The 26,181-nt window shown below is 38.3% G+C and overlaps 1 protein-coding gene across 5 annotated transcripts; it reads right to left on the reverse strand.

The window, feature by feature from the left end:
• Nucleotides 1–1,788: 1,788 nt before the first annotated feature.
• Nucleotides 1,789–25,509, reverse strand: LOC135482284 (high affinity cGMP-specific 3',5'-cyclic phosphodiesterase 9A-like). 5 transcript variants are annotated; one of them, XM_064762194.1, is made up of 18 exons: nucleotides 25,285–25,509; nucleotides 24,785–24,996; nucleotides 18,013–18,083; nucleotides 16,804–16,881; nucleotides 16,366–16,427; nucleotides 15,826–15,880; nucleotides 15,396–15,466; nucleotides 14,401–14,518; nucleotides 12,194–12,248; nucleotides 11,002–11,076; nucleotides 10,012–10,098; nucleotides 9,345–9,532; nucleotides 8,977–9,133; nucleotides 8,359–8,475; nucleotides 6,430–6,534; nucleotides 5,566–5,694; nucleotides 5,021–5,104; nucleotides 1,789–4,119 (listed from the first exon to the last, which is right to left on the reverse strand). In XM_064762194.1, the coding sequence occupies exons 2-18, from the start codon at nucleotides 24,851–24,853 to the stop codon at nucleotides 4,099–4,101; spliced, it is 1,542 nt and encodes a 513-aa protein (XP_064618264.1). In that variant the 5' UTR covers nucleotides 24,854–24,996; nucleotides 25,285–25,509; the 3' UTR covers nucleotides 1,789–4,098. The 5 variants fall into 5 exon arrangements, with proteins under 5 accessions (XP_064618264.1, XP_064618262.1, XP_064618266.1 ...); XM_064762192.1 differs by lacking the exon at nucleotides 12,194–12,248 and adding an exon at nucleotides 12,885–12,942 and having other exon boundaries at nucleotides 25,285–25,507; XM_064762196.1 differs by lacking the exon at nucleotides 12,194–12,248 and adding an exon at nucleotides 12,885–12,942 and having other exon boundaries at nucleotides 16,384–16,427; nucleotides 25,285–25,505.
• Nucleotides 25,510–26,181: the final 672 nt, after the last annotated feature.

Here is a 26,181-nt window from a genome sequence, read left to right on the forward strand (position 1 = left end):
AATAGGTTAATAGAGTACCTTAAACTCTGATGTCCGTTGTAACCCCGAGTTCCCGAGAAAGCAGGATTAATATAACCTGACGTAATGTATTCATAATAATTCGCAGGTTTATCAAATAAATTACGTGATCTCGAACCAGATGTGAGAACCAAGCCTTCATTATAAAGCTCATTTTTTGAAGTGTTCATAGATGTCGAAATATCAATCTCAATTTTATGAGAATGAGTTTATTGGTTGGTGCTCAACGCCGTTTTCAAGAATATTTGACATAAGTGTAGGCGGTTAGTTTCGCCCCAGGTGGAATGCATGGAGTAAATCACCGGCTTTCAAGGAGCAAGTAACTGACGAACCTTCTCTCATATTACACAGTTATAGGTCCTACATGTAGGCTAGGACTAATATAGATATAGGGCATACATATTGGTGAAAATCAAGTGATTTTCAAGATATATCACTACGATATGACTACAGTATACTGCAGTCGTTGCATTAAGCCGTATTCATTCACTCTTTTTTAAAAAAAAATGTATTTAAGGCATACAAGCGTTATATCTATAGTATACTGACCGATGGGTAAGCTGTGTTATATATTCTGTAAGAGCAGATGACTTGTACCGGTAGCTTAAAGGATACATCAAAAAGAACTATAAAAAAAAGATTTTGTGTCTATGCCAGATGGAAAAAATATGCCAGGGGATTTTTGCTAAAAAATTATTTTAGGGGTATGTTTATACCTGTTAATTACCCCTCTATATTATGCATATTTTCCGTCAAAGGTTTTTTTTTTCATCAGAAATTACGCCACCGTTGACCTTGCTCGGAACTCGGTGAACACATGATAATCTGCACATTAGGACATAAAATCTTGGCGTTTCATGTATCTTTTGACGCATATCTTCCTTTGCGTCTGGGCTTATTTACAGTATGATATAGTTGTCTATATGTATATATTGTTCAAAACTAGATAAAATCACGTAGATTGTTTTAGATTAATTACCAACAGACTAACAGATAAACCATCAACCTGACATCTACATCGTTTTACAGTTTACAGTTGTTGCATACAGGTTAGATATCTTTAGTACATGGGCCTTACAGACTAATTCACTAATACCTATAAAGACGCATTTGTATACGGCATGTATATAGTAACACATTTATAATGCATTCACCCATCTCATAATATAATACATATTAACACTTAATAGTTGTCCTCTTTATATAGAGAGACCCAATCATTCTATTTCTCTGAGGAGTGGAATGCAGCCCAGGGAGTAAGGTTCCCATAACAACGAGGCACACGCCGATGTGTTTAGTGTACCATATGCACAATTCACTTAGTTCCCATCGATATTAAAACATACAACTTGTCCTTGACACAAGGTACATATTTACAGGAAAATGGCCAAAGAGCATGTGGCGAAATAAAGCGGTTGTTTCCCTCGATGATGACACATGCATAGTTCTTCAAGGTTCTACATTTTATAGTATCTATTGTACCCTGTCAATTTTGATATTAAAAATGCGACTTCAAAGCAAAATTCTTTTTTCTGATTTGTTTTTATGTTTTTCAACCAGAAAGGCATAAATATGGTAGCGTAGGTCTTTCATATCCTGTGAGAAGAGAAGGAACAGCTTCAAAACACATTCTATAACAGACTAATATGACAGTCGGAGATGTCTTTCTCTTTAATGAAGCCTTTTCTGATTCCGCATATACTGGTTGCCACAAACTGATTAAATGTCTAATTTAAAATGAAGAAACACACCCATCTCCAAGTTAAAAACGTCAATCAAAGTTTTATTCAGTAAATGATCTATATCTGATTAAACAACGGTTACATTTCAACATGTGATAACGGGAAGAATTCCCCAAGCCCCCAGCTGAACAGCGTTCGTTGGTACGATGGCAAGTGTTTAGCAGGCGTCATTCACATTTTGTACTAGAGAATACAGTTTAATCCATGTTATATGCACATGGTCATTCGTTTCCATTGCAAAAATCCGAACTATCGAAAGTTGTGTTTATTTCTATATATTAAGTGATCACATGTTAGGTTTACTTCACCGAGTAGAATTCAGAATCAGGAAGAATAAATAGAGGCTAATACTGTTAATCTTGTTAATCTCATCATTTCACAATTTGGGTGAACATCCTTACACGTTAAGATCAACATCTTAGCCCGGTAAAAAATGATCGTGTTTCTTTTTTGTGTGATTGGTGCGATATTGGACTGGTATACAGCGCGTGATTGCACTGGTACATTTATGAGTGTATCACTCCCATTTACTAGACGTGTAACCTGCACAGTTACATTATTAGACCGGTGCTTTCAATATTTATCTAAATCACGACGATTTTAAAATACTCCCAGTAGAAAAACAAGCTATTTCTCTATATAAACAATGTAGAAACCAAAACGACTGTACAGCCACATTTTTTAAGAATATAACAGTTACAAAATATAGCATATTATGTCAACAATATATCTCTATTATACCCTGAAATCTCACAACACGCCGGTCACCACAACACTCCACCGCCATGCGCCACACACTACTCCAAGGTCGGAATATACATGTAGTGTGCTCGTTTCCTGCATTGCAAATAACGCGGAAGTGAAAATAAAGTGCCTTTTTTCATATAATGTCATACAGCATTCTGGCCCATAGAGTAAAGAACCGTGCTTGGTGGGAAAAATGCATGTATAAACATGAACAAACAGCTGGTTTCAAAATCACCATTGAACTTCTCTAAGCATATAACTATATTTGTATTGTGATTGAATGAACCGTTGATAAGGCCAGCATAAACATATATAACAGATACAGGGTAACAAAGGCTGGGGAAGAACATAAGTATAGTTTGTAACTGTCTACAACTACCCGTTAGCTGTTCAGTTTACTTTACAAATGTCGCATATTTTCTGTTGGAACAGCTTGAAGGGACTCTACATCTGTCGTCTACAGGGCACACGAGATCAATATAAAACCAATATGTCTATCTTCAACATACCGGTAAAGGGGTGAAGGAGAAGTACGTTATACACTGATATACTGACCATCTTTTACCAGATCACAATGACACCCGTTACTTCTTGATGCTGTCTTACAATGGCAACAAAGAAAATAAAGAAACAAATGAGGCAAAAGACACTAAAAAGACGACAAAGTACAAAAAAGAGAAACAATGTGAAATTCAGCGTAACAACGTGGCGGTTTCTCAGCAAAGTTCCCCACTCTTTCTTGACCACAACTATAAATGCACATTCCATAAACCATAACTTAGTGCTAACTGCACTCTATAATATATAACTAGAGTCACGATGTCAGGTACAAAAGTTCAGAGGACAGAAAACATACAGGCATTGGAACAACTAGGAACGTGATTTCCTGGGTGCAAAGATAAACTATAATACAAAGCTGCTCTTGTACAAAAAATACTGAATTTTTTGTCGCTGGGAAATATACGGAGGTACATATGAAGAGTTTTTACAGTTTGAAAGTAACAGTGAACGATTTAGTGTAGACCTACAAGGCCAGTCAACATATTATAAAATGACCAGCCAATGTCCAATCAAACGTTGAACTATAATAAATGGCCAGTCAACGCACGAACTAGTAATCTACCGTAACTGTAATCAATAGGCAACTAAGGTAGCCAATTATAATGATCCCAGCAATGAACCATTATAATATTATTGACCAATCAGTATGAAGGAATCACCCAGTCCCCAACCACAGCATCATGCAATAGGCAATCAAAGGACGATTCAATGGCCAATCGCTGTGTAGGCAAGTTACTTGCCACCAGACCAATCAGATGAGATTCGGAGACAAAAGCAAATACCCTCGGCGAATCGGTCTTTGACAACAAGGCGCGTTACTCATTTACACAATGGTTACTTAAACCCCAATAATCCATCACAGAATGGGAAAAATTTGATGAAAGTATTCCATTTTTAACCAAACCATTATAAATGCATGGGGCACTAAGAGGGAGACGATGGTATTCTAATACCCAGACCTGAGTTTGGAACGGATGGTAAAGATCTAGAAGCTATAAAAGGCACAGGAAAGAGGAGTTTTAAGCCAGGGCTATCCCTTCTTCTGCTGCTTCTGTAACAAGATAACCAAAAAAGAGATGAATATGACAGCTATATTAAGGAAATGGAAATCTTTTAAACGGTTTTCTTTCATTTCAATTTCATAATAGCTAAAGAGTTCAAGAGAAGAACAAGTCTAGGTGCCAGTATACCTTTTACAATTTAACCCACGCTTGGCGAAATCTTTAATTCTGAAAAAGCTATTAAGAATTTACACTTAGCTCTTCAAATTAGCATACATGTAAATCATCACAACACAGAGGTAATATGTAACACACAAAAATCTTTGCCAGTCCAGTGATGGATATTTCTATATACATATAAGTTTTGCATTACTTGCTTTTATCAGGTGAAGTACTTTTAAATAAACTATGGGCTTGAAATGTTATGTATCGGCAGTGTAAAGCTGAACAAGTAAATCACCTGCCTTTAACTGGACATTGGTTCAGTACCACGTATATAACAGAGAAGAACGTCTTCTTATCATTTAAGTCCACTTCCAACCTCCGACATACACAATATAAATATACACCGTGAAAATATTTAACACAACAGCTATCCCAACAGGACCCACCTCCTTATTGTAATAGGGTTGGCTTTTTCTTTGGAATCTTGTAAAGACAAAATGTGCATATTGGATTAGGTAAGTGCACGCTATCACTGAGTAGGAACAACCCACAACGCGCACCAAGCTAAAGCTAGTTTACAGCAAGATAAAGCAAACAAAGGCAAAAGAGGATAAAGTACAGCAGAAGAAAAGCCCTCACGTATATATCTGGATAGAGGGGCATGAAACCTAGAAGAATCTTAATGGAAGTAAAACCAGTGAAGGTCAACAATAGTGTAAAGATATTAGAACGAAAGTATAAAAAAATAAAAATAAAGTCAGATAAGTCATTTGATATTTATCTTACCTCATTTTCACTTTTCATTTCCTCGTATCGTCTTAAGGCTGACCGTAACTGCTCGACCATTGTATCCTCTATTTGCTGGAATAACTGTGAAGTAAGGCATGATAAAATCTCAATGTTCCAGTACAGGATATCAGGCATCATTATGTGCCTGCGCCATCATTTAATAATGAATTTCCTATCAGAAAAGTTCTACCTGATTAGTTGTGTATATATATGCCTACATCAGCACCTCATTCTAGTTGGCGTTGAATTAAAATCCAAGATATTCAGAAACGTTATGTAGGTGGTATATGCTGATGTGAAGCAATGCGGTTTAAAAAGGACACAAAATCGTCACTAATAGGCTGGTGAAATAAGTAAGTCAAGGCTAAGCTAAATTTGGGGTGCTATATTTTTGGTCAAGTGTGACCAAGGCTTGGTGTCCTTAAGCCATTTCCACTGTCGGCCAATCAGGTTCGATTCTGTTCTTCTAGAGCAAACGATGAACGAAAGTCGACATTTACTTTTCTCGTTTCTCGATTGTTCCAGCCTGGAATTTCACCCACCTTGCCGACGGTTTCAAACATTGGAATGAGGACGAATTTGATGAAGCCAATCTGCGCTGTTGGTTTGGTCACTTTGTCTCGGTCCATGAATGGTGCCACCGGCAGACCTTCCATCTTCTCTCGATCAGACTGTCGCGGAAAAGAACATCAGCACTCGTCAGTGGCGTTTAACAAAATGCACCACAAACGCGATAAATCAAAGGGTTACACGCACTACAGTTGTTAAAAGCCATGCATTTATGAATGTAAACGTAAAGATTAATTTCTACAAGATGTCATGGTAGCTGTGGCATTTAGAACTGGTTTATAAGCACTGTACCACGTAAGTACATCACTTTAAATAAGACTTTTAAGCTATGTATGTTGACATCAGCACATACAGTGGACATATGTGAATTATCTAAGGAGTCAAGGAAAGGTGTAAGACACCAACAGTTTTAGACTCTGTTTTATTAATTGTTTTACCACACACAACTCTTCTGTCCAATACATCCCCATTTAATTTAATGCAAAGAAATGCAGCTGATATTAAAAATGGATCATTCACCTCTTTCCCTGTGGTTAGAGAAAAATACAGTTCTGAATTGGACTGGAGACTAGGATTTGAACTTCGATTTTCTGCTAACAAACATGTTGTTGCCAGGCCACCATAGCTGTTATTATCTCCTACATGTATAATTAACCTAGCTCCATGTTACACGCTGCTTTATAGACCCATGCCCTTTGGCGTCATAGCAGCCACAGCTGTATCAAAGGAAATGAGGACAGATGTGGGAAGAGCGCTGCTTCGAGTGCAGATGAATATAATGTTATCAAAGTGTTATGGAGGGGAAAATCTATAATTTTTCAGGTAAACGATCTAACCTGATTGAAGTATTCCTCAAGGAGACAATCCACCCATGGTTCAGACACTTCCATAGGACGAACTTCATTTGAGATATCACAACATTTTATCAGGACCATCTTAAGCTGAAACCCACCGAGTACATGTTGAGACAATTTGTAGATAAATAAGAAAATAAATAAATAAATAAAAAATATTTCTACATTATTATTTTTTATTTCTCTATTAAGATTAGAATGATTTGGCCAAATAATTTAAGCAATGGACTTTTTATAAGACGTTCCAGTAATGTATGTTGACAACCATATCGCTTGAATACTTTTCATATCTCTAAACAAATATCACATATACTGTATTATTAACATTCATTACACAATCAACAATTTGGATTACTGAAATGATACTAATTAAGTAAGTCACCAGTTAAGGCAGTGTGAAGCAAGAGAATATTTAAATGAACTTCTGATTACAACATGTAAAATTACGACAAGCTTAATAAACATTTTGAAAAACACACAAATATCAAACTAGAAATGAACGTAACCGAGAACAGTAGGTAAATATAGTATAAATACCACAGGGTATTAGGAGCATGCAGACAAGGAAACACAAACACACACAGGTAGATTATAACTACAATGGAAAACTGGTAGAGTACATCCATTTTTAAACGACTTAAAACTATCTCATACAGAAATTTCACAAGACTCACACATCTTAAGTATTCGACAGAGCAGACTTAGGACAAAAAGTGAATGGAGAGGTTTCAAAGCCCCAACTCGAGTGTAGTAAACATAAAATATCAGAAAAAGCCAATAATTATACTGCTCTAGTTCTAATTAAATGTCAAGCTCATTAATGGTAAGTAGTAAAGTATGATAGAGCCAGGTAATTTAACACGGTAACCACTCCTTTGTCTTATGTGCATATAATAACTACATAAGGTGAAGGACAAAGAACAGGAGTGAAGAAAAACTTCTGCACATATATATATTAAATGCATACACATATATGAATTAAATTCTGTACACATAAGAAAAAAATTAGTTGTACAGAAATGCAGCCATGTGTAAATTTAAAAAACGTCTACTGAAAAGTGTACGGAGAAAATAAAACCAATAAGTCTAAAGGATAAAATGTTGAAATAATCAAGGATTAAACCATACAGGAAATAATTACCGAGTTCCTGTGTTCTTCATCAGACCAGTCAAAGTGGTCAAGCTTCGATGAAAAGGCATCTAAAATTTCTTTATGTCTGGCCATGTCTGTTGCTAGGATGAGCATGACCATTCCCTGTTTGTTAACGGGTTAAAGGGGATTAACATTAACAACACACACCATGCTGGTTATAGAGGAGTGGAGAATGAGAAAAAGCAAGCAAGCTGTGGGACCATTTAGCCGGGCATGCCGACAGCGCCATCTTCCGGAAGGCTATTTTAACGTGTTAGCTATAAATCACGACTAAATATACCGAGATTGCTCTGTCGAACTGGACCAGTAAGTCCTTAATGTTGAACCGTTTCCCGCGCAAAGTCGACTCGTTCGAAGCTGAACATTGTCCTCTTGCAATATGTGAATAATGTATGATTTCCTAAGTGACCAGTTTGTCAGCTAAACGCCATTAAAAGACAAGAAGGAACAACAGACTAAACAGCTTAAAACCGAATTTCTTAAGCAGGAGAGATTCGCCATAAAAGTTTCCAGCACATTTCTGGACATAGATTTATACGATTTCCGTAGGCGCTAAAATGGACCAACAGCTTTCTGACTTAGAGATAAATGAATTTAAAAAAAAGTACAAAAAAATCACTGTATATATGATATACTGTCCAGACGGGCATACCTGGGAAACAATCGGGATAGAGGGGGTGGGTAGTTCAGGATTATCGATTCTTACAGGTATTAACTCATGCAAAAGCGTTTGGTTCACGAAATACACTCATTTTTACCGTGTCCAAATGCTCTTTGTTTTGGTAATCAAAATTCGTGTTGAGCTTTTCTTTAAAATTCTCCATAATTTCAGCGTGTCTAGCCATATCTGTCGCCAGTATTAACATCGTCATTCCCTGGTAAATGAAAGCGACATGCCTATTTCGTCAGATTGTCGTTTGATGCGTTAAAGAGGACGAAAACGTGCACGTACAGTGACGTCAAAGGGTGAATCTTTGTAACCGGAACATTAATGGCCACCAATGTTAAATAATATCAAATATTTTCCATCAGATCACCAAATACTTTTTTCTTCCAAAACGTTCCTGCTCATTCATATAAATCATTAGTTGCAAAAGTAAGTCTAGGTTCCGACATGTGCCGAAGGACGATAAAAGGGCACCGCTGGAAAGCAGAATTGTTCAGGTAGTAATAATGGACAGCTATCGCCTATTATTTCTGCTGCCAATGTCCAATTTGATGACGGGGCACATGCTTACAGTTCATATTAATCTCTGTCAGAAGTCACAAATTGGTCTTTGAAAACAGAATACTTATCACTGATGAAATATCACCAGGTGGGATGGAGCCCTCTTTGACTTCAATTCAACATAACCTTTCCCTTGATCTATACCTACCGATCGAATCCTTTTGAAGGTATCTTTGTCGACGTTAAAGAAGATATTACATTCAGGGTTGGAAAGGATCTGGAAGGCCACAGCGCAATGGTGATTCTCCAGCGGAGAAATGTCATTGTAGCGGATGGCTAATTCCGTGCGTGCGTTAATCTGGTACCTGCATGGCAACCAGAAAGGAGACATAAGTGGAAGTTACGGACAGTCTTCTCCGGGACACTTTTGAGCTTAAAGGTTTTCTTTCTTGAGAGTTCGCTCAGAAACGGTAATGGCAAAGAACCGAGCTCAACGAAGAATTATAACCTTCTCGGGGCTGCTATTCAATACCTTTGAAAAAATTGAATATATGTAAGATGAAGACTGTCCCTTACGTATTATTGTATCCCGGGTGGTCCAGATCGTGGCATACTGCCGCTGTGAGGAGAATGCCGAGGTCTTCGCGGCTGACTTTCTCCCACAGCTTACACAAATGGATCATACCGTACATCATTTGTGTCACGCAAAAGCAATGTCGGAAGTTGTGGAATGGATTGTTCCGGTAATTCTCCTGAACGCATAGCTGCAAAAGATTAATGCTATCACGTCAGTCTTTTATATATAAACAAGCACAAATTAATTCCCTATAGCTGACACATCCCGCAAAAAGTCCATGTAGTCTTCCAGCGGGGCTACTCTTCAAGTGAATGAACCATGATTAAATAAAGGGACATCAAGGGCGACATGTATAGCTGCTACTCCCAGATAAAAACCGACACGATGAACAGCCAAGACCGATGTACAAAAGTTTAGAATACTGTCGCAATATATATCGACATAGACTGGAGCTACATTTGTCACCATTCTTATCATCTTTTAATATATATCTCCAGTAATGCGTGGCCTCTACCAAGGATTCTTAAGGCATTTGTTGCATTTAATTTTTATCATCCTCATTTTCTTTCGTTGATTATTCTTTCTAGTCTATGTGTACATTTTGTGTTGAGCCACTTACTTAACATACTGACGCTAGCTAACAACAGATGGTAAAGTTTCACTTACCAGCCACCTCTTGAGGGTGATGGGGTTGATGTTAAACTCCGTAACTAAATCCAGCTCGTGGTACATGTGCTCCAACAAGCTCAACATCTGTTGATCCCCAAAACAGTTCATTGAATACACATTTCCGTCATGTCGACATACAATTAATAATTCAAATTTGCAAGCTTTCAAATGCATCTTGAATTTTAAGAAGTGGTTGGTGGATTTTGTAAATGTTAGGGTACTGAATATGACAATAAAGAACTTGTCTGCATGTTCGAGTAAATTCACCAAAACTGGATGTTTGTATGCGAAAGACAAAATCAGCAGTTAAAAACTGGGTCATCAACACTGTTTATTTTGCTGTTGATTTTTACTGAGGGCACATTTACAGAGATAACATGTTCAAGGACAGCCAGTGGAAAATTAGACATCTCACACATTGATAGTTCTTCTTTCTTAGATTTCTTCAGGATCGTTTCACAAAGAATATAGATATGTACATACGGTTATGATTATTCGGTTAGGACAGCAATCGGGTCTTGTCAAGCAGATTTTCTGTCTAAATGATTCATAGATCTGTATGACTAATAAAAGTATAGCTGGAGACGCACGTTAGTGTGTTTCAACACTTCCACCGATCAATACACGATTGACTATTAATAACGCTCAAAAAAGCTATAGCATCTTTTTTTGTTTATTTTTTAAATTTTCTCCTTTATGCCATTATGTTTCTAGAAAATGGTACATAATGCGCCGTATCACATCTTCGAACTAAGCGATTTGTTTACCAATGTCCTTCCTCTCATAGTCACTGGCTTTTAAGAACAACATAGATGGTGCTTTTTTCCTTCAACGATTTTAATCATCCACTATATCCCAATACTCTAATAGCCACATATACTGTATAATTGTTTGTTGCTTTACTCCAGTATTCTCAGTGATGTATAAATTGCCTGCTGGCTCGTTCCAAGTGAGTTTCCACTGTTTGACCTGGATTCTTTTACTTACCTCATTGGGTTCCCAGTGCCAGATGTCGAAAGTAGGCTGTTTTAGGTACTCTACTGTCTCTTGGGAAAGCGTGTACTGAAAAGCAAAGATTTTTTTTATTGTCATAAAGATGAAACGAACACTGAACAAACACAGCCGTCGTTAGATCAGACAATGGCTGATGTTTGCTCAAGCCTTCGCTTCCATGGATTCTACTCGCTCTCGTTGACAAGATACTAGCCTTGTCGATGGAAGAGAATTTCGCTGAAAAACAGAAGATCGCTATTACCAACGTTAATCGATGAAAATGGCATAGGAGTGGTGCTTATCTGTTGCTAAAAATCTGCTTAATCTCACTACTATTCATATACTGGTTTTCCATTTTATTAACAATGCTTTCAGTGGGAAAAAAAACTTTGTTATATTACAAATAAATATGTTCAAAAAATAGATCAGATCAGTTGAAACAGCATTATGTTAAAACATTTGATGTTAATGTTGTTCTTGGGTAAACACAATATCCTGGACATTTTGTACGGAATAACTGGCGCGACATCAATATGTCATGATTTTCAGCTAAGACTAACTGCATGTACGCAAAAACGCTTTTGCTATGGAATCTGGGAAGACAGATCTCTCTTAATATTGCTGCAAAGTAAAAACAAGTGCTTGCATGGAAGGCGCAACGACTTACACTGTACCTGGTGTGCAGACATAAGGTGGACAAGAATGGGGAAATGATCAAACGGAAAGTGGTAAGTAAAGTAGGTAAAATGGTTTACCGACCAAATATAAGCAGCATGCATTCCTTATTATACTTTTTAAGAAATAGGATGTTAAATTATAGACATGTTTCTTGAGTACATCAAAGACAGAAGATAAGAGCACTTTTACATTTTTAAGTGACATATGTGCTTTAAAATTTAGGTGTTATCTAAACATCCCTCATGCATCCCCGAAATCGAGTTTCGCATACATGCTTAGACTATGTAAATAGTATCTTGCTAACTAAACATCTGTGGTAGGTATCGTCAGTGATTCTCTCGCCAATAGGTTAGAATGAAGACAGTAAGCAACACATATATAGTGTAAATACTGTCGAGACACATGCACTAACTGCACATGGTTCACAGACATGTAATACGTCATAACAACAAGGGTTTCTCTAAAGCTCTACTTATGCAAAGTGCTAGGTAGATCAATGAAAGTTTACCTTCTCAAAATTAGGAGGCGATTTCTTGTTGGTCGGAGTCTTCTTTTCCGAGTCGCTAAGCAATACGTGTAAATACAAATAAACATGCTTTTCTTGCGTTTAAACCACATGGGCGAAAGGTTCGAGAGTTCACTTCATGATCTAAACAGGGTATCCTTGTCATATTCTTTGCTTAACATTATGATTTTAGTTAAGCAATTAAATGTCCAACGATATTTCACTTTGCACACGTCTTTTACTGGAAATAAAAGTGTGTAACGGTCGTGATCGTATAATAGATGCACTGGCTACTTGTCGTGTGCCTATAACGAAAGTAAATACGAAAGCTTTGTTGAACAGGTTCTGAGCCAAAGTGACCATTACATTTAACTAATGACTGATCACGTAAGTGTTATAAACAATGGTTTAGAATCGGCTCCCAGTGCTGGTGGACACAGCCAGAAATGAGTCCACAATGGCGAGCTTCAGGTTTAGATCAACCGGATTCTAGCAAAAATCATGTGTAATGTCAAATGATATGCACGATACCCTGCAGAAATCACAAGTTCTGGAGTGTTCTTTGCCCGCCGGGGGTGGGGAGGTAAACATGGGTCAGGTAAAACAGAGGGGCACATTAGTGGAGCGTTAGGTCGTCAATAAACACACATGGGTACAGGGCACAACACACATTCACCAGTGTCCAGTCCTTTACCTTGGGATAAGCAGGCACATCCCGCTTGAGACTTATCTTGCTTTCGTCACTCAAAGAACTATAAAAACGATGAAGATCAGGGTCGAAGGTAATTACTTTAGTTTTACTTTTAATTCAAGTTAAACTAAAACTACGTTTACTGAAAGTACATAAACAAATAAGCATGCTCTCAATAATACTTCAAATATCTAAAACAAATTCAAGATAATAAACCAAGAGGGCTAAATACTTTAATTGCACCAAGAGTATTGCTAAACGTGCAAACAGTTTTAAAATAAATATAAAAACACAACTGCATAGAAAGAAAATACAAAACAACAGACAAAAATTTATATTAAGTGCTAAACTTGAAATTATAAGACTATATGTATTTGTAGTTTTCTTTTTTTAATTTCACAAAGACAGAAAACAATGAGACATAAAATTGTCAGAGACCAATGGCGTTTTACACCCTATCAGTGAGTACGTAATGGAATCAGTGAGTGCTGTAATCATAGGACAAGTGACAGCCTGGTGACCGTAATGAACTATAAGGCATTAGAGGGTCATCATGCCATGATGACTTTGGCGAGGTTCCTCAACAGGTGTACCGTATATCCGATATATACATACACTTTGCGTACTTCTCTTGGCTGCGAATTCTAATTATCAGATCTTATTGTATAAGCGCTAGTAGAATCATGATGTCGTTCATATAAATAGAAGTGTACAAGTGTATAGTCTGAATGACGTTTGTAAAATACGAACATTACATCATCTTTCCTGTTCGGGGCCTTGGCTCTTGAATATTATACTAGTATGTTGAGGTAAATGTACGTCAGGCCAAGTTTCACAAAGCGCCGGACAACATTTTTTTATCGTACATTTGTCGTACGATATTTTGTATGTCACTTTTACCGTATCATTTTTCCATAGGCCCGACATCTTTGTGAAACTGGGCACTGAACTTTTTTTGGTGTGGATAAATTTCAAAACCTAAATGCATGGCAAGGATTTATGAAGTCGTTCATGTTCTTGATTAAATAGGCTAATGCTATATCAGTGACACCTAAAGAACCGTAATAGTTGAAACTATAGGCTTCGATATAATTTATTCAGCATTTGCAACCCAGTTTCTGTTATACATAATGCAGTTTTGTCGATCATGGTATCTATGGTGTGAGCCGTGGGTTACACAGATCACACAGTCGGAGTTCTGCCACCGATGAGTCTCGGAGTGATGACGTACGTTTATGATATGCCAGGACTGTTTCATATACATGATCAAACAACTGGATAGATTGCTCAGTGTGGGGGTAACCACTGTCCGCTAAAGGCGACTCATTAAATATGCAGAGTAAAAGTAGCGGTGCGAAACCGATATTATGCAAGTAAACAAAGCTGAACAAAAGACACGGAGTTTGTCATGCTAAATATGTATAGTGACATCTGTGTCAAGACCAAACGAGACAGAACTAAAAAATAAACCACCTGGGAGTAAACAATATAATACCTAACATATAATATCATAGCATACCTCATTCTGTTGAAATCGATAAACTTCTTTTGAGCATTCCAGATTTGGTCTTTAATGTCGGATATGTCCCGTTTGCACTTCTCTATCTCGACCACTTTTAGACCCTCATCTCCACAGACAGAAACAGAAAAGCAACGGTGGAGACAGTACAGTATATGACATAAAACCTACAAAGCCGTTTTCACAAGACACTGGCAGCTTGGAAGATCACAAACCCTGGAAACACCACGCAGACCAAAGCAGAATTCGCCAGCGGGTGTCTGGTGAAGCTACACACAACTACCAGACGAAAATGATCTGCATCGGCTTGTCTGGTACTGATTAACTACGCCAAGATCATATATTGCGCATGGGAATAACAGACAAGGATTAATTAATGATCAACGTGGTTATATATAGCCTTGAATCGTCGCCACAAATTGTGTTTGAAAAAGAGTAATGCCTAGATTGCTCAAGGCTTTTAAGCCGCTTCACGAAATACTGTTGTATCGCTGATGAACTTCTGCCTCCAACCAACCACTGTCCAAAGAAATTTCCAACCATTACAATAATTAGTATTGATTGAGGGAGATTCGAAAAGGAAAACCATATTCTTCTCAATCATGTATGTACAAAGAATTGACATCTTGTCTGCCAAGGCTGCCAAAATAACATCTTCCCTCAGATTGTTGGTACATTTAACTTCTTGTTCATGTTTCGGGGGCAGTTACACTCTTTTCTACACTACAACATTGATACCTATGTCACTGATACTAAGGTTTAACCTCTCCAAAAAAGAAAGAAAGAAAAAAAACACATACACACACACACACACACACAAAGAAAATAGGGACATTGGACGGGCTGGGAAGAACGGTCCTTGAGGTTCTTGTTTTTGAGGTTCTTGTTTATAGCGACAAGTATATAAACAAGCTAAGCAGGCGATTATACCAAATCTGACTTTTAGTAATGTTGTCATGAAGGCATGATCACAGAACGGACATGAAAATACTCACTTTCCAGCCGCCTCTCTAACGAGCTCAGGCGGGTGGTAATGTCTGACTTCATTTCTTCTACTTTAAAGGCTCTGAAATATACATAAATATATATAATATATATAAATATGCATGCATTTGTAAAGGACGAAAAAATATTCTTTCCAGCAACTTCTAATTTCTAAAATATATACACATTTCTGTCATATTGGGTTTTGATATAAGTTGTTGACGTGACCTCCTTGTGAAGAAAGTTGACAGCAACCATTGTCACATTTATTATCAGTAGCAACTTATGTAGTCAGGCTCTTCACGATAGAAGTAAGGGGCAGGCTATGGTGACTTTTACAAAATGACCCCTAAGAGCAGTGAAGTACCTAGCCACCCGTCTAGCAGCTGACTTTATATATTACCTCTGCACAACGTTTTACACAATAAAGGCGTAAGTTACCTGTTGAACTGTTCAGCAACTTGAGACAGAACATTTTGGAACACTTCGCTTTCATCTGGAATCAGATAAGAAAGTTGATAAACCGTTTACTTCTTAACAGGAGACATACATCATGAAAGAACATGAATAGTTTTTTTCTTGGTAAAAAAGTCCAATGGATTTAAAAATGCCAAAATAAGAGTAATTCAGGCTCCTCGCATTAGCAAACCTCTATTAATTTGTTCCACACAAAATTGACTACTGGAGGTGTGAGCTACTTGAACTCAACCAGCCATGCAGACCGAAGCTGCTATTGTCTCCAGTGTCTTCGCCACGTGGCAACTAACAAAGGTCAGAAAATCCTAGCAACAACGTAAAGTAATTGTTTATCATCAGCCGTAAGGCATCTGTGAAATGTACTACAAACGAAATCAGGTAGTACCAGCATTATCACGGCCGGAAATTACAGCTAGGAGAAGCATGAGGGCTACCATTCTAGCCTTACCATAATGGCAAGAGAGTCTACAGTTATGTACTATATGTGCATTGAAAGCAGAATACCTTTAACATTCAACTGACCGTTTCGGGAAGATGGGTTCTTTACCACCACTGTGTACGGTGTCCTGTATGAAAAAAAGACAGAAAGTAAAACATATTGTCAGGTTGCGTCATTTATCTTTCATTGCAAACTTCAATCAAAGAGACAAATAAAACGATTTTGACGTTTTATGGGGCGGCGGGGGTTAGAGGATTATAGCAATATGCACAAAATTTAAAGTGTAAATAGAGTAGATTTGACAAGACATAAAAAGAAAGTGGGGGGAATTTATAACATGTTACGGTCACGTCTTAGAGGCAATTTAATGTCAGAGAAATCTAGAAGTTTATAGCTGATAAATTTGACTATTGTGATGCTTTCTGCGCATAATTAGACATTCCACCTGCTGCCCAAGGGGTGATTGGTGGGCTGTGATCATGTGACAGCAAGTAATGACTTACGAGGGCGTGTTGATTGGCATGGAAGGGGAAGCTGTCACGTGAGCTCCGTCGACGTCCTTCAGTGTTATGGTAGAATATCTACAACAAAAAGAGCAGCATCATTTCAAGCTGAGCGTAAACAAGTTCAGGTGACATATAGCTCCTTGCAATGATTTTCTCCACCTGGGTTCCGCTTTTATATGGAAAGGTTAAGTGTTGTCATGATCTTCTATGATAAAACACTGATGGGAAAATGTCAAGCCATCAACGTAAGCAACACGTTAAGATGTGATAATTGAGATAAAGATAACAATTATCATGACGCAGCTATGCTGTGATTCAATGTGGCAGAACTTTTTTCTCAGTCATATTTAGACAGACTTCAGCCACGAGCACTGTTCAAAAGACATTATTCAAAAGTTATAAATTAAAGTGAGTTATATATTGTGAAGAATTGCTTAAGGGTAGTAGCTCTGGTATCAGCGTGGTTCAACGTTATTAAAATAGCTAGGAGCTGTGGCAGATTCTGATAATCAATACTCTATACTCTTTCCACTTGCATAACCTTTACTGCTTCCTCCACGTATATAATATTTTCTAGTATTGGTAACATATGTCTAAAGCAAACACCCTGTATCCAGTACCACAATCGATGGATTACATTTCTGACCATCATATTAATTTATCCCTCTCGTTCCCGTCATGGCCCAATGATAACTATAGAGGAATAACGGTTGTCCGTAAACACACAGGAGCGTCGTAACCCACACCAAGACGACGGCTGCTGGCCCGTTTTGTAATCAAATCTGCAGGTCAGACATCTAACAGGAACGCTATATCGATTTATCGATTTACATACTAATTATTGTTATTCTGGCAAAAGGCTCTTTCATGTTGATAGACATGCAAATCCATCACTCCTGTCTCCACTATCCCGTATCCACGGCGAAAACTAACGTTCTAACGAACAGGACAGGATATCCAGATACCAACTTTGGACAATTTTGATAATGACAAAAACATGAGAAAATCCTCATATTACTTTAGAGCACATCTGCGTCCTGAAACTATATGAAAACAACAGCGTTGTTTCCCGGCCAATCAAATGCCGCAGTAAATACCAGGATAAACCTCTATTGGTACAGTTACATTTTTGTAATGATACTGCGCAGCACATGGACAATATGTGTGGACATAATATGAAATTTTTGCTCGCAACTATGTACGTACTTGTTCACCGCTGCTGCTTGGCATATTAGCTCGTGTATGTCACGGGAACTGGAATGACGACTGAAGATGATCTACAATAAAAGAATATGTATTAGTTACAAATAAAACCATGCCTCTACAGAACTACCCCAGTCCCATACTTTAAATTATATTATAATATATTTTGGCATCGTCCAGAGGAACATTTGTAGAGTATAGCTTTGTCACTATATTAAGTCAATAAATAGCAATGAATGCTTTCAAAAATGTGAACCAAGGTATACCGTACGAGTTATAAAGTTTCCAAGCAGAGTGAGTATTCGACATGCGAAACTTATCAACTCTCCTGCATTATGCAAAGCGTCAACAACAGATTTTTAACTACAGCTTGCCCTTTATCCAAAAGCTATTCTAAACGCCATGGTGATCTTTGCATAGAAACGGGCCATATTGCTTCAACTATCATCCCCGCCATGAAGCAATGCTGTTACATGTATTATATGTTGTAAAAAAAGTAACATCAAAAGAAGAAAATGCAGAAAAGTCTCTTGGCTATTCGCCGACAATTATAAAAGCTTACGCCCCGTATATTTCAGGTAAATTCATTATTTTAGCTGCTGTCTGTAAAAGTAATCCAAATGTTTCACAATCAAACATTATTTGAGAAATGAAAAGTCCATGTATTTTTTTCTTTGTCCATGGGTAATGCTTGGAGAACTCCTAAAGATTTTATTTAATTGTGACCAACGACCTTTTCATCCCTTGACATGGTTGACGAATAGTAAGTAATTAGAACTTCTCGGAACTATATGATTTCCTGGGGCTGTTTATCTGCCTTCCGTTTTGTGTCTAATGCCAGAAGGAGGTTCAGCTGAAGGTCAGCTTATTGGGGGTGGTAATGACAGTCGCGTTATATGGATAGTGCTGGGAAGCAGCCTATTAACTTGGATAGAATACCTCACGTCTGACTATTCTCTCCAACGAAGTTTACAAGCTAACATTCTCTTCACACAACTTCTTATTGAGCAGATTGGCACAAAGACTCTTCTACGACAATTCTGTAGAAAGAATTCGTGTCGCATCCACGGTGATAATACGTGTGCTAATATGTGTACGTAAACAAAGAGCTCTGTCGACGAAGACCGAAATCATGTGGGCTGTACAAGCTTATTTCCATGGCAACACACCTGCCGAGGGGCAAAACAGGTAGATCGTTGGTAGGTGTGTTTCCCGCTGTGCACCGTAAATTGTAGGATTTAAAACCAATCCGTGCCAATTAAAGCCGTGTCGTGAATGCTCATAGATGTGAGGGAATTTGAATTCTATCCCACCGTTCCAACCTGCAATCCCATCGGTGATATGGTGGACTACTTATCTCGGTATTTATCGGGTATCCACGTGAATCCGAATTGATTCTCGCTATGACTAATTCAGGACTGGATTTATTTCAGCACCCTCCATTATCAGATTGACTTCTAGTTGCCAAGGAACTGCATATGTCCCAAGACACAGGTAACTCTGGCCAGTGGCCGTTTGTCTAAATTTAACCCAGTTAATTACATGTATGCCTGTGTGGAGAAAATTTCGCGGGGTTAGGTGACCATGTAGCATGAAGCACGCGCGGCACGGTAAGAGTAAACTACGGCCTGATTATACGGATGGTGAGACACAAGGATTGCCTTTCTGGTAAACATCTGATCACACATAGCCGGCGACAACAAGCCCAATGGGCTGAGACTTCTGGTACCGGTCAATAGGGCAAAGACAATGGTGTATACGACAGAGGACGGTATTTTGACTGGAGTCTTTGAACTAAACCTCTCTAAACACGTTGTGGATTATTTGCTTAAGGGTCCACAAGAACAATTCAAGGCGAGAAATCCAAGCGAAAGAATTCATGAATGCGATATTAGTACTTTTTATATCATAACTCTCTCAAACGAAATTAAATTAACGTTATATCTTAGAAGTTTTCAATGACTTAATTGAGCAATAAAAAGCCAGTTTTGTTGAACTTACTGCATCAACATGTCTCGTTTGCTATATTTTGGATACGGTATATCTGATAATTGTATACTATGATCTGTTCTTTGAAGGCTAAGCTCGTAATTCACCATGAATACACCGCTACTCGCGTTCATTAAACACAATGACAACAAATTCTACTTCATATCAATACGCGGGTATCCATTCACAATAACCAGTGTTCAACACGCTGGCATCTGTTCCGCTGAATTGAACTTTTATGGCTTCAATGCTTACCCAATCAGACACCATGATTTAAATGTCAAAAACACGACTTTGATCTTTTGACAGCTCTCGTGTATTGGGATCTTGCTGTAGTCCGCATTAAGCTTTGTTGAATATCAGTATGTGCATGTTAGGACAGCTGCCTGAATGACTGCAGTGCTGAGCATCGTTCCATGCTATTATTTGAAGTAATACCCAACCTTTGGTAGTTATGAAAGTAAAAGTGCGTATCAGTCGGTCACGTCATATTTATACCATGTGCCGTTTTAGCTATATCACTATATTTCCTAATGTCTGAACCCTGCTTAACGATATATCTTTCAATTCAATTAGAATAAAATGGGCCAAACACTTATGGTTATTCAAGAAACTGTACAGAAATGGGATGTGAGACTATAGTCATATAGAGTACAGAAATGGAATGTTAGACTATAGTCATATAGAGTTCAGAAATGGAATGTGAGACTATAGGCATATAGAGTACAGAAATGGAATGTGAGACTATAGGCATATAGAGTACAGAAATGGAATGTGAGACTATAGGCATATAGAGTACAGAAATGGAATGTGAGACTATAGTCATATAGAGTACAGAAATGGAATGTGAGACTATAGTCATATAGAGTACAGAAATGGAATGTGAGACTATAGGCATATAGAGTACAGAAATGGATGTGAGGTTATACTTATACAGAGTACAGAAATGGAATGTGAGACTATTGTCATATAGAGTACAGAAATGGGATGTGAGACTATAGTCATATAGAGAACAGAAATGGGATGTGAGACTATAGTCATACAGAGTACAGAAATGGGATGTGAGACTATAGCCATACAGAGTACAGAAATGGGATGTGAGACTATAGTCATACAGAGTACAGAAATGGAATGTGAGACTATAGTCATATAGAGTACAGAAATGGAATGTGAGACTATAGGCATATAGAGTACAGAAATGGGATGTGAGACTATAGTCATACAGAGTACAGAAATGGGATGTGAGACTATAGTCATACAGAGTACAGAAATGGGATGTGAGACTATAGTCATACAGAGTACAGAAATGGGATGTGAGACTATAGTCATACAGAGTACAGAAATGGGATGTGAGGTTATACTTATATAGAGTACAGAAAAGTGCATCGGCTACATGTCAGATTTACGACAGACTGTCCGCTATCAACCCCACCGGGATCATCTAAAAATATGTCATTGTCGGAAGTGAAAGCCTGCAGCAATGGCGAAAGTATGGACCGATTTGTATGTTATTATGCTCCATAGTGAGCAATGTGAGAAATATAAGGGATGTTGACAGGAGTAAAAAAAAAACGCAGACACCGACCTAAATGACATTCGCTGCGACTGGTCAAACTACACCCAGTGACCAAGCACATTAACATGCCATAAGTGATCTAAAGCGATGTGCCGTCGTGGGAGTACGCAGCAGTTCATTCAGGGCAAGAATAAAACTAGCTTAAATCGTTTAAAACATTTAAATGATATTGTAACACCATTATAAATTGAAAAATAAAAATATTTTAAGACGAGATGATTGACTTAAACTTGGAAGAAATAAAAACATTTTAAAGAAATCTTTGCTTTCAGGGAATGTGGTCGTAAAGGGTTGTCTTCGCACAGCAAAAATGCATTGTTCTTCGTTGAGGTGATAATTTGCCACACTAGAGGTACATTGTGGAAAGCCACCAATGAATTAAGTATTCATTTACAAGATACATATAACTCAGGAATTCATGAAGTGGTTCAGATGTAAAGTGTGGATTTAATTAAGGAATAAATAAAGACATTATCCCGTGGTTTAGTATGTTACAGTAAAACGCCAATTTTCACAAACAAGGTCGCGTAAATTTATAAACTGTATGTCAAATTTGTTTCCTGAGTTGGCTGGATTTATAAATCAAGCCATTTAAGTTGTTTGCGACTGTTTCCTAGTCAGTAACAAGAATAAACAGCAGAATCTATACCCCCCTCGCCCCCCTCGCCCCCCCCTCGCCCCCAAACCAAAATATAGTCTTACAACGGTATTAAGCCTAAATGATTTATCTGATTGGTTTAAACTTCAGAGTGATTAAACAAAAGTTTAAAAGTCAGAATTAAATCACATGTAGTCATGGTCTCAAGTACGCAGATCTTTGACAAATGTGACGCAAGCAATGCCTACAATCGAGAATTCAGACCTACATTATAGATGTCGCTCATTAGATCCGGGTGTGCTTCATACGGGTTTTGATGAAAAGGTAAAAATCATGACTTCTTGGCGATAACGGTACGTTGACATTGTCTGAGCAACTTCACACCAAACTCATTCACACGGTACGATTCGTGTTAACGGAATGAATGGGAGTGGACGAAGTGAATTACAACAAATCGATATGAACCAAATCCTACAAATTGATTGAAATAGAGCGTGTTGTGTTTTCATTCGTCTAGTTGCATGCGAAAAAAAATGGTTTCCACCAATCGTGCCCTATGGACGAAGATTCACATATTTTTAGGAGTGTTATGAAGATACCAAGCGGGTTCGATATAATGTTACTTGAATATCAAAACTGGTGCGTTTTGTTGAGGTGACTTATAGAAAAGCCGAGCTAAATGGAAGAAACTCGTTTCGTTGGTCAATATTAATTTGTTTTTGCCACATCAACTATACTTCCGTTTGCCGTGGACATCTCTCTGATTTTCTTATGGTATTCCAAATTTTGATCGGTGGAACGTGAGCGCGACGTTTTCAATATTTTATTATAAGTCAGTAATATAAAATACGTTTGGACTAAGTGATGTATCTTATCTTTTCAGTTGATTGCCCCCTAGCAAACAGTTTTTGTCACAAGTTTTTGTTATAGTGGTTGTAGAGCCATCTTTTTTACTGTTAATGGTATTTGTATAGAGCGACATTTCTACATTTATTATTGTTAATGAAATCTTAACAGTTTGTGTATTAATGGGTTTTGAAGCATCAACATGTGATCAATGTATATGTACAACTGTGAGTGCTAGTGGCACCTGTACCCCACTAATTGATCAATTAGTAATTATCGTATAGGTAATACGTCGTGTTTTAATTAACAATGGCATACGCGTTAATCCTTTACTGTAACTGTCCTTCGGTGGCTGATGTTTGTAATCACATACATCTATATCATCAATAGTTGTCGTCCTACAATACAGTTATCGCTTGTATTAACGACGTTACTCTTGTTTTACACAAATATGTAAAACATACGACCATATGAAAACAAAAACTTCTTTTCTCATGCTGCTATCGGTGTGGATTTTAACAAACTACACGATCCGTTGCAAAATTGTAGTTTATGAGTATACCGGTAAATTTAATGTCATTTAGCCCTCGTCACACCGAGCGAATTATAATAATTTAAAGTGTCAACGATCCACTGTGCAGTTCCGGGAAAATTAGTAGCCATTACGCACATGTGGAATAGACGGAATTTATGATATACTTGGGCTAATCGGGACAGCATGGTTGCCGAATGATTTATCAGTACAAAATAGCGTCTGAATGAGAGCAAAGGTGACTTTGAACAAATCGACAGGGAGGAGGGGATTAAGTGGTGACCAAGTACACCAATGCAAGGTCCAAAAGGGGAGAAGGTGAAAGTAATCGGTATTTACTAACAGAGGTTTAATGTTCCAGTGTTCTCAGTGGTTGTTCCGGGGAGTTCAGTATGTGAGTTATTTGTCACGTTTTGACACGGACATATACTTGAACACAGCTGTGTGTTTCCTAACACATTAAATATGTCATGAGAGCTCAGTTTAGCAACTGGAGTACGCTTTTTAAATAACCCGAATAAGATTAACCGATTTAGCTCCAGACGTCCTGTTTAAGTTGACGTATATTGTAGAGACGACTACAGAATGATGTATCATGTTACACATATACACTATACAGGAAATATCTGACTGGCGTGTCTTCATAAACCTTGACTGGTGTGTCTTCATAAACCTTGACTGGTCCACGGGGTCATGAGTAACTTACATTATACGTATGAAATGATAAAATGGACAAAAGACCTGAAATGTTCATTGATGTAAATGTAAATGATTTTGACTTCTATTCTGCTCCACTTTGCGATTTCAGTGCTGATGATTATTATATTATATGGAAAGTCTCTTCCTAAACGTCAGAAAATATCAAATTCCATCAGAATCCCATTCGATGAAAGTGCCCAATATCGATCACAGGACGTGGTAAAAAGCCGATCACTTCAACTGAAGTGATTTCCCCGAGATCGATATTCCTTGCGTCTAAAATATCGAGCTAGACTAAAGTGCTATCCTTGATTTTCTCTAAAACATCAACGATTTTCTGTTCCCACCTCTAAGTGTGTTGATGTATATAATTACGGTGTGTCATGTCGAGTGACAAACCAGCGTCGTAGCGGGACATATCAGAGCTGAGTGGATTTCCTTGGGTGTTGTTCAATGTACGGTGTATAACGTGGGGTAGAACTAAGGTGGGCGAACCTGCAGTTTCTGTTGGAGTAGGCGAGCAAATCACACTTACCTTTTCTATTTTCCCGTTTATGTCCAAGTGGACGGCCCTGGAGGTGTCGATAGACGAACCGTTTCCCATTCTGTTGTGTTTTGTAGTGGGTGATACGAAAGGTTGAAAGGTACTTGTGTGCCTCGTGGCTGTGGTGCTCGTGTCGGACTGGTGTGTCAATAGCTGGATGTCAGCATCTCTATGGTAAGGATCCGATCAGACAACAACTGGACCTGAAATAACAGAGTCTCTAATGAAAGCTGTAAACACGCCTGGAACTGACAGGAGTCCGTACGGCTATGAAGGCTTGGAGTACACAGGCCGGCAACCAGTTGTGATAATGAGCCGTATTTAGCAGATGTACTGGACGGAGATCGCCATCAGGGGACCTCTTGCTTATCGACAGTTATCACATTAGACAGATGCTATCGCCATCGTTGGCACATTTTCACAGGTACATGTTCATACCACCCATCCTCACACCTTGACCACACAACACCCCAACACAGAGAATCACTCACCTGCCAGGATGTACACGTACTGTCGCAATGAGGGGACAATGGAATGTAGTTCGGGGATGCGTCCAGGGATAGGGCGGTGATTACGCTCTACGGTCTTCTCTCCTGTCACATCCTCGTTTGAGAACCGAGTCGGTATATGTACCGGTGATAGCAGTTGCTGTGCGCACGTTGTTCACCTGGCAGTCAGATCAATGTAACGCGCGTCTACCACCGCTACGCTCTACTCTACTCTGGATCTCCTTCTCACAATTTTGTCTCGTATTTTGTCCACCAATCAGCGCGTGCATGCGCGCTGGACGTGCTGTATTTGTATGACTGTTGTCATAGAAGCGGAGTTGTCGATGGTTGCCATGGTGATCTCATATTGGAAAATGACTCGGTCGCCGAAGTATGCTACGCAATGGCCGCTGGCGTCCAAAACTACGTAGTCGGAGGGGCAGGAAAATTGGACTGTCCAGTTGAAATGTCACCAATGCAGATGTCTCACATTTCCAGCGGTGTTACAAACCATAATTAGCTGAAGTAATTGTAAAGATTGCAACATCGCGTATATTACCATATCATGTTCCGTGATAACCAGTACAAGTACGTTCGAGGATTATGGTTTAATTAAGCCCAAATTAGCACTGATCTCTCTGTCAAGACATTTCTAATTTAGATGCCCGTCGGAACAAAAGGAGTGGAAAACACATCGAAAATTTGCCACCTAGACCATACGCACGCAAAAATTTATTATCAAGTTACGGCACTTGGAAAAGAGTCTGTACTTCATGTATTGTTTATACCCTAAAACTATACCTTCATGTTTAATGCATCAGCATTTTTTTTACAGGCAGTGCAGAACTGAGCGATTATGTAAATATGCACCATATCTTTGCTCCTAGAACTTTCCAGCGA

This window comes from Liolophura sinensis, chromosome 1, assembly GCF_032854445.1.
Source record: "Liolophura sinensis isolate JHLJ2023 chromosome 1, CUHK_Ljap_v2, whole genome shotgun sequence".
Classification (NCBI taxonomy): Eukaryota; Metazoa; Mollusca; class Polyplacophora; order Chitonida; family Chitonidae; genus Liolophura; species Liolophura sinensis.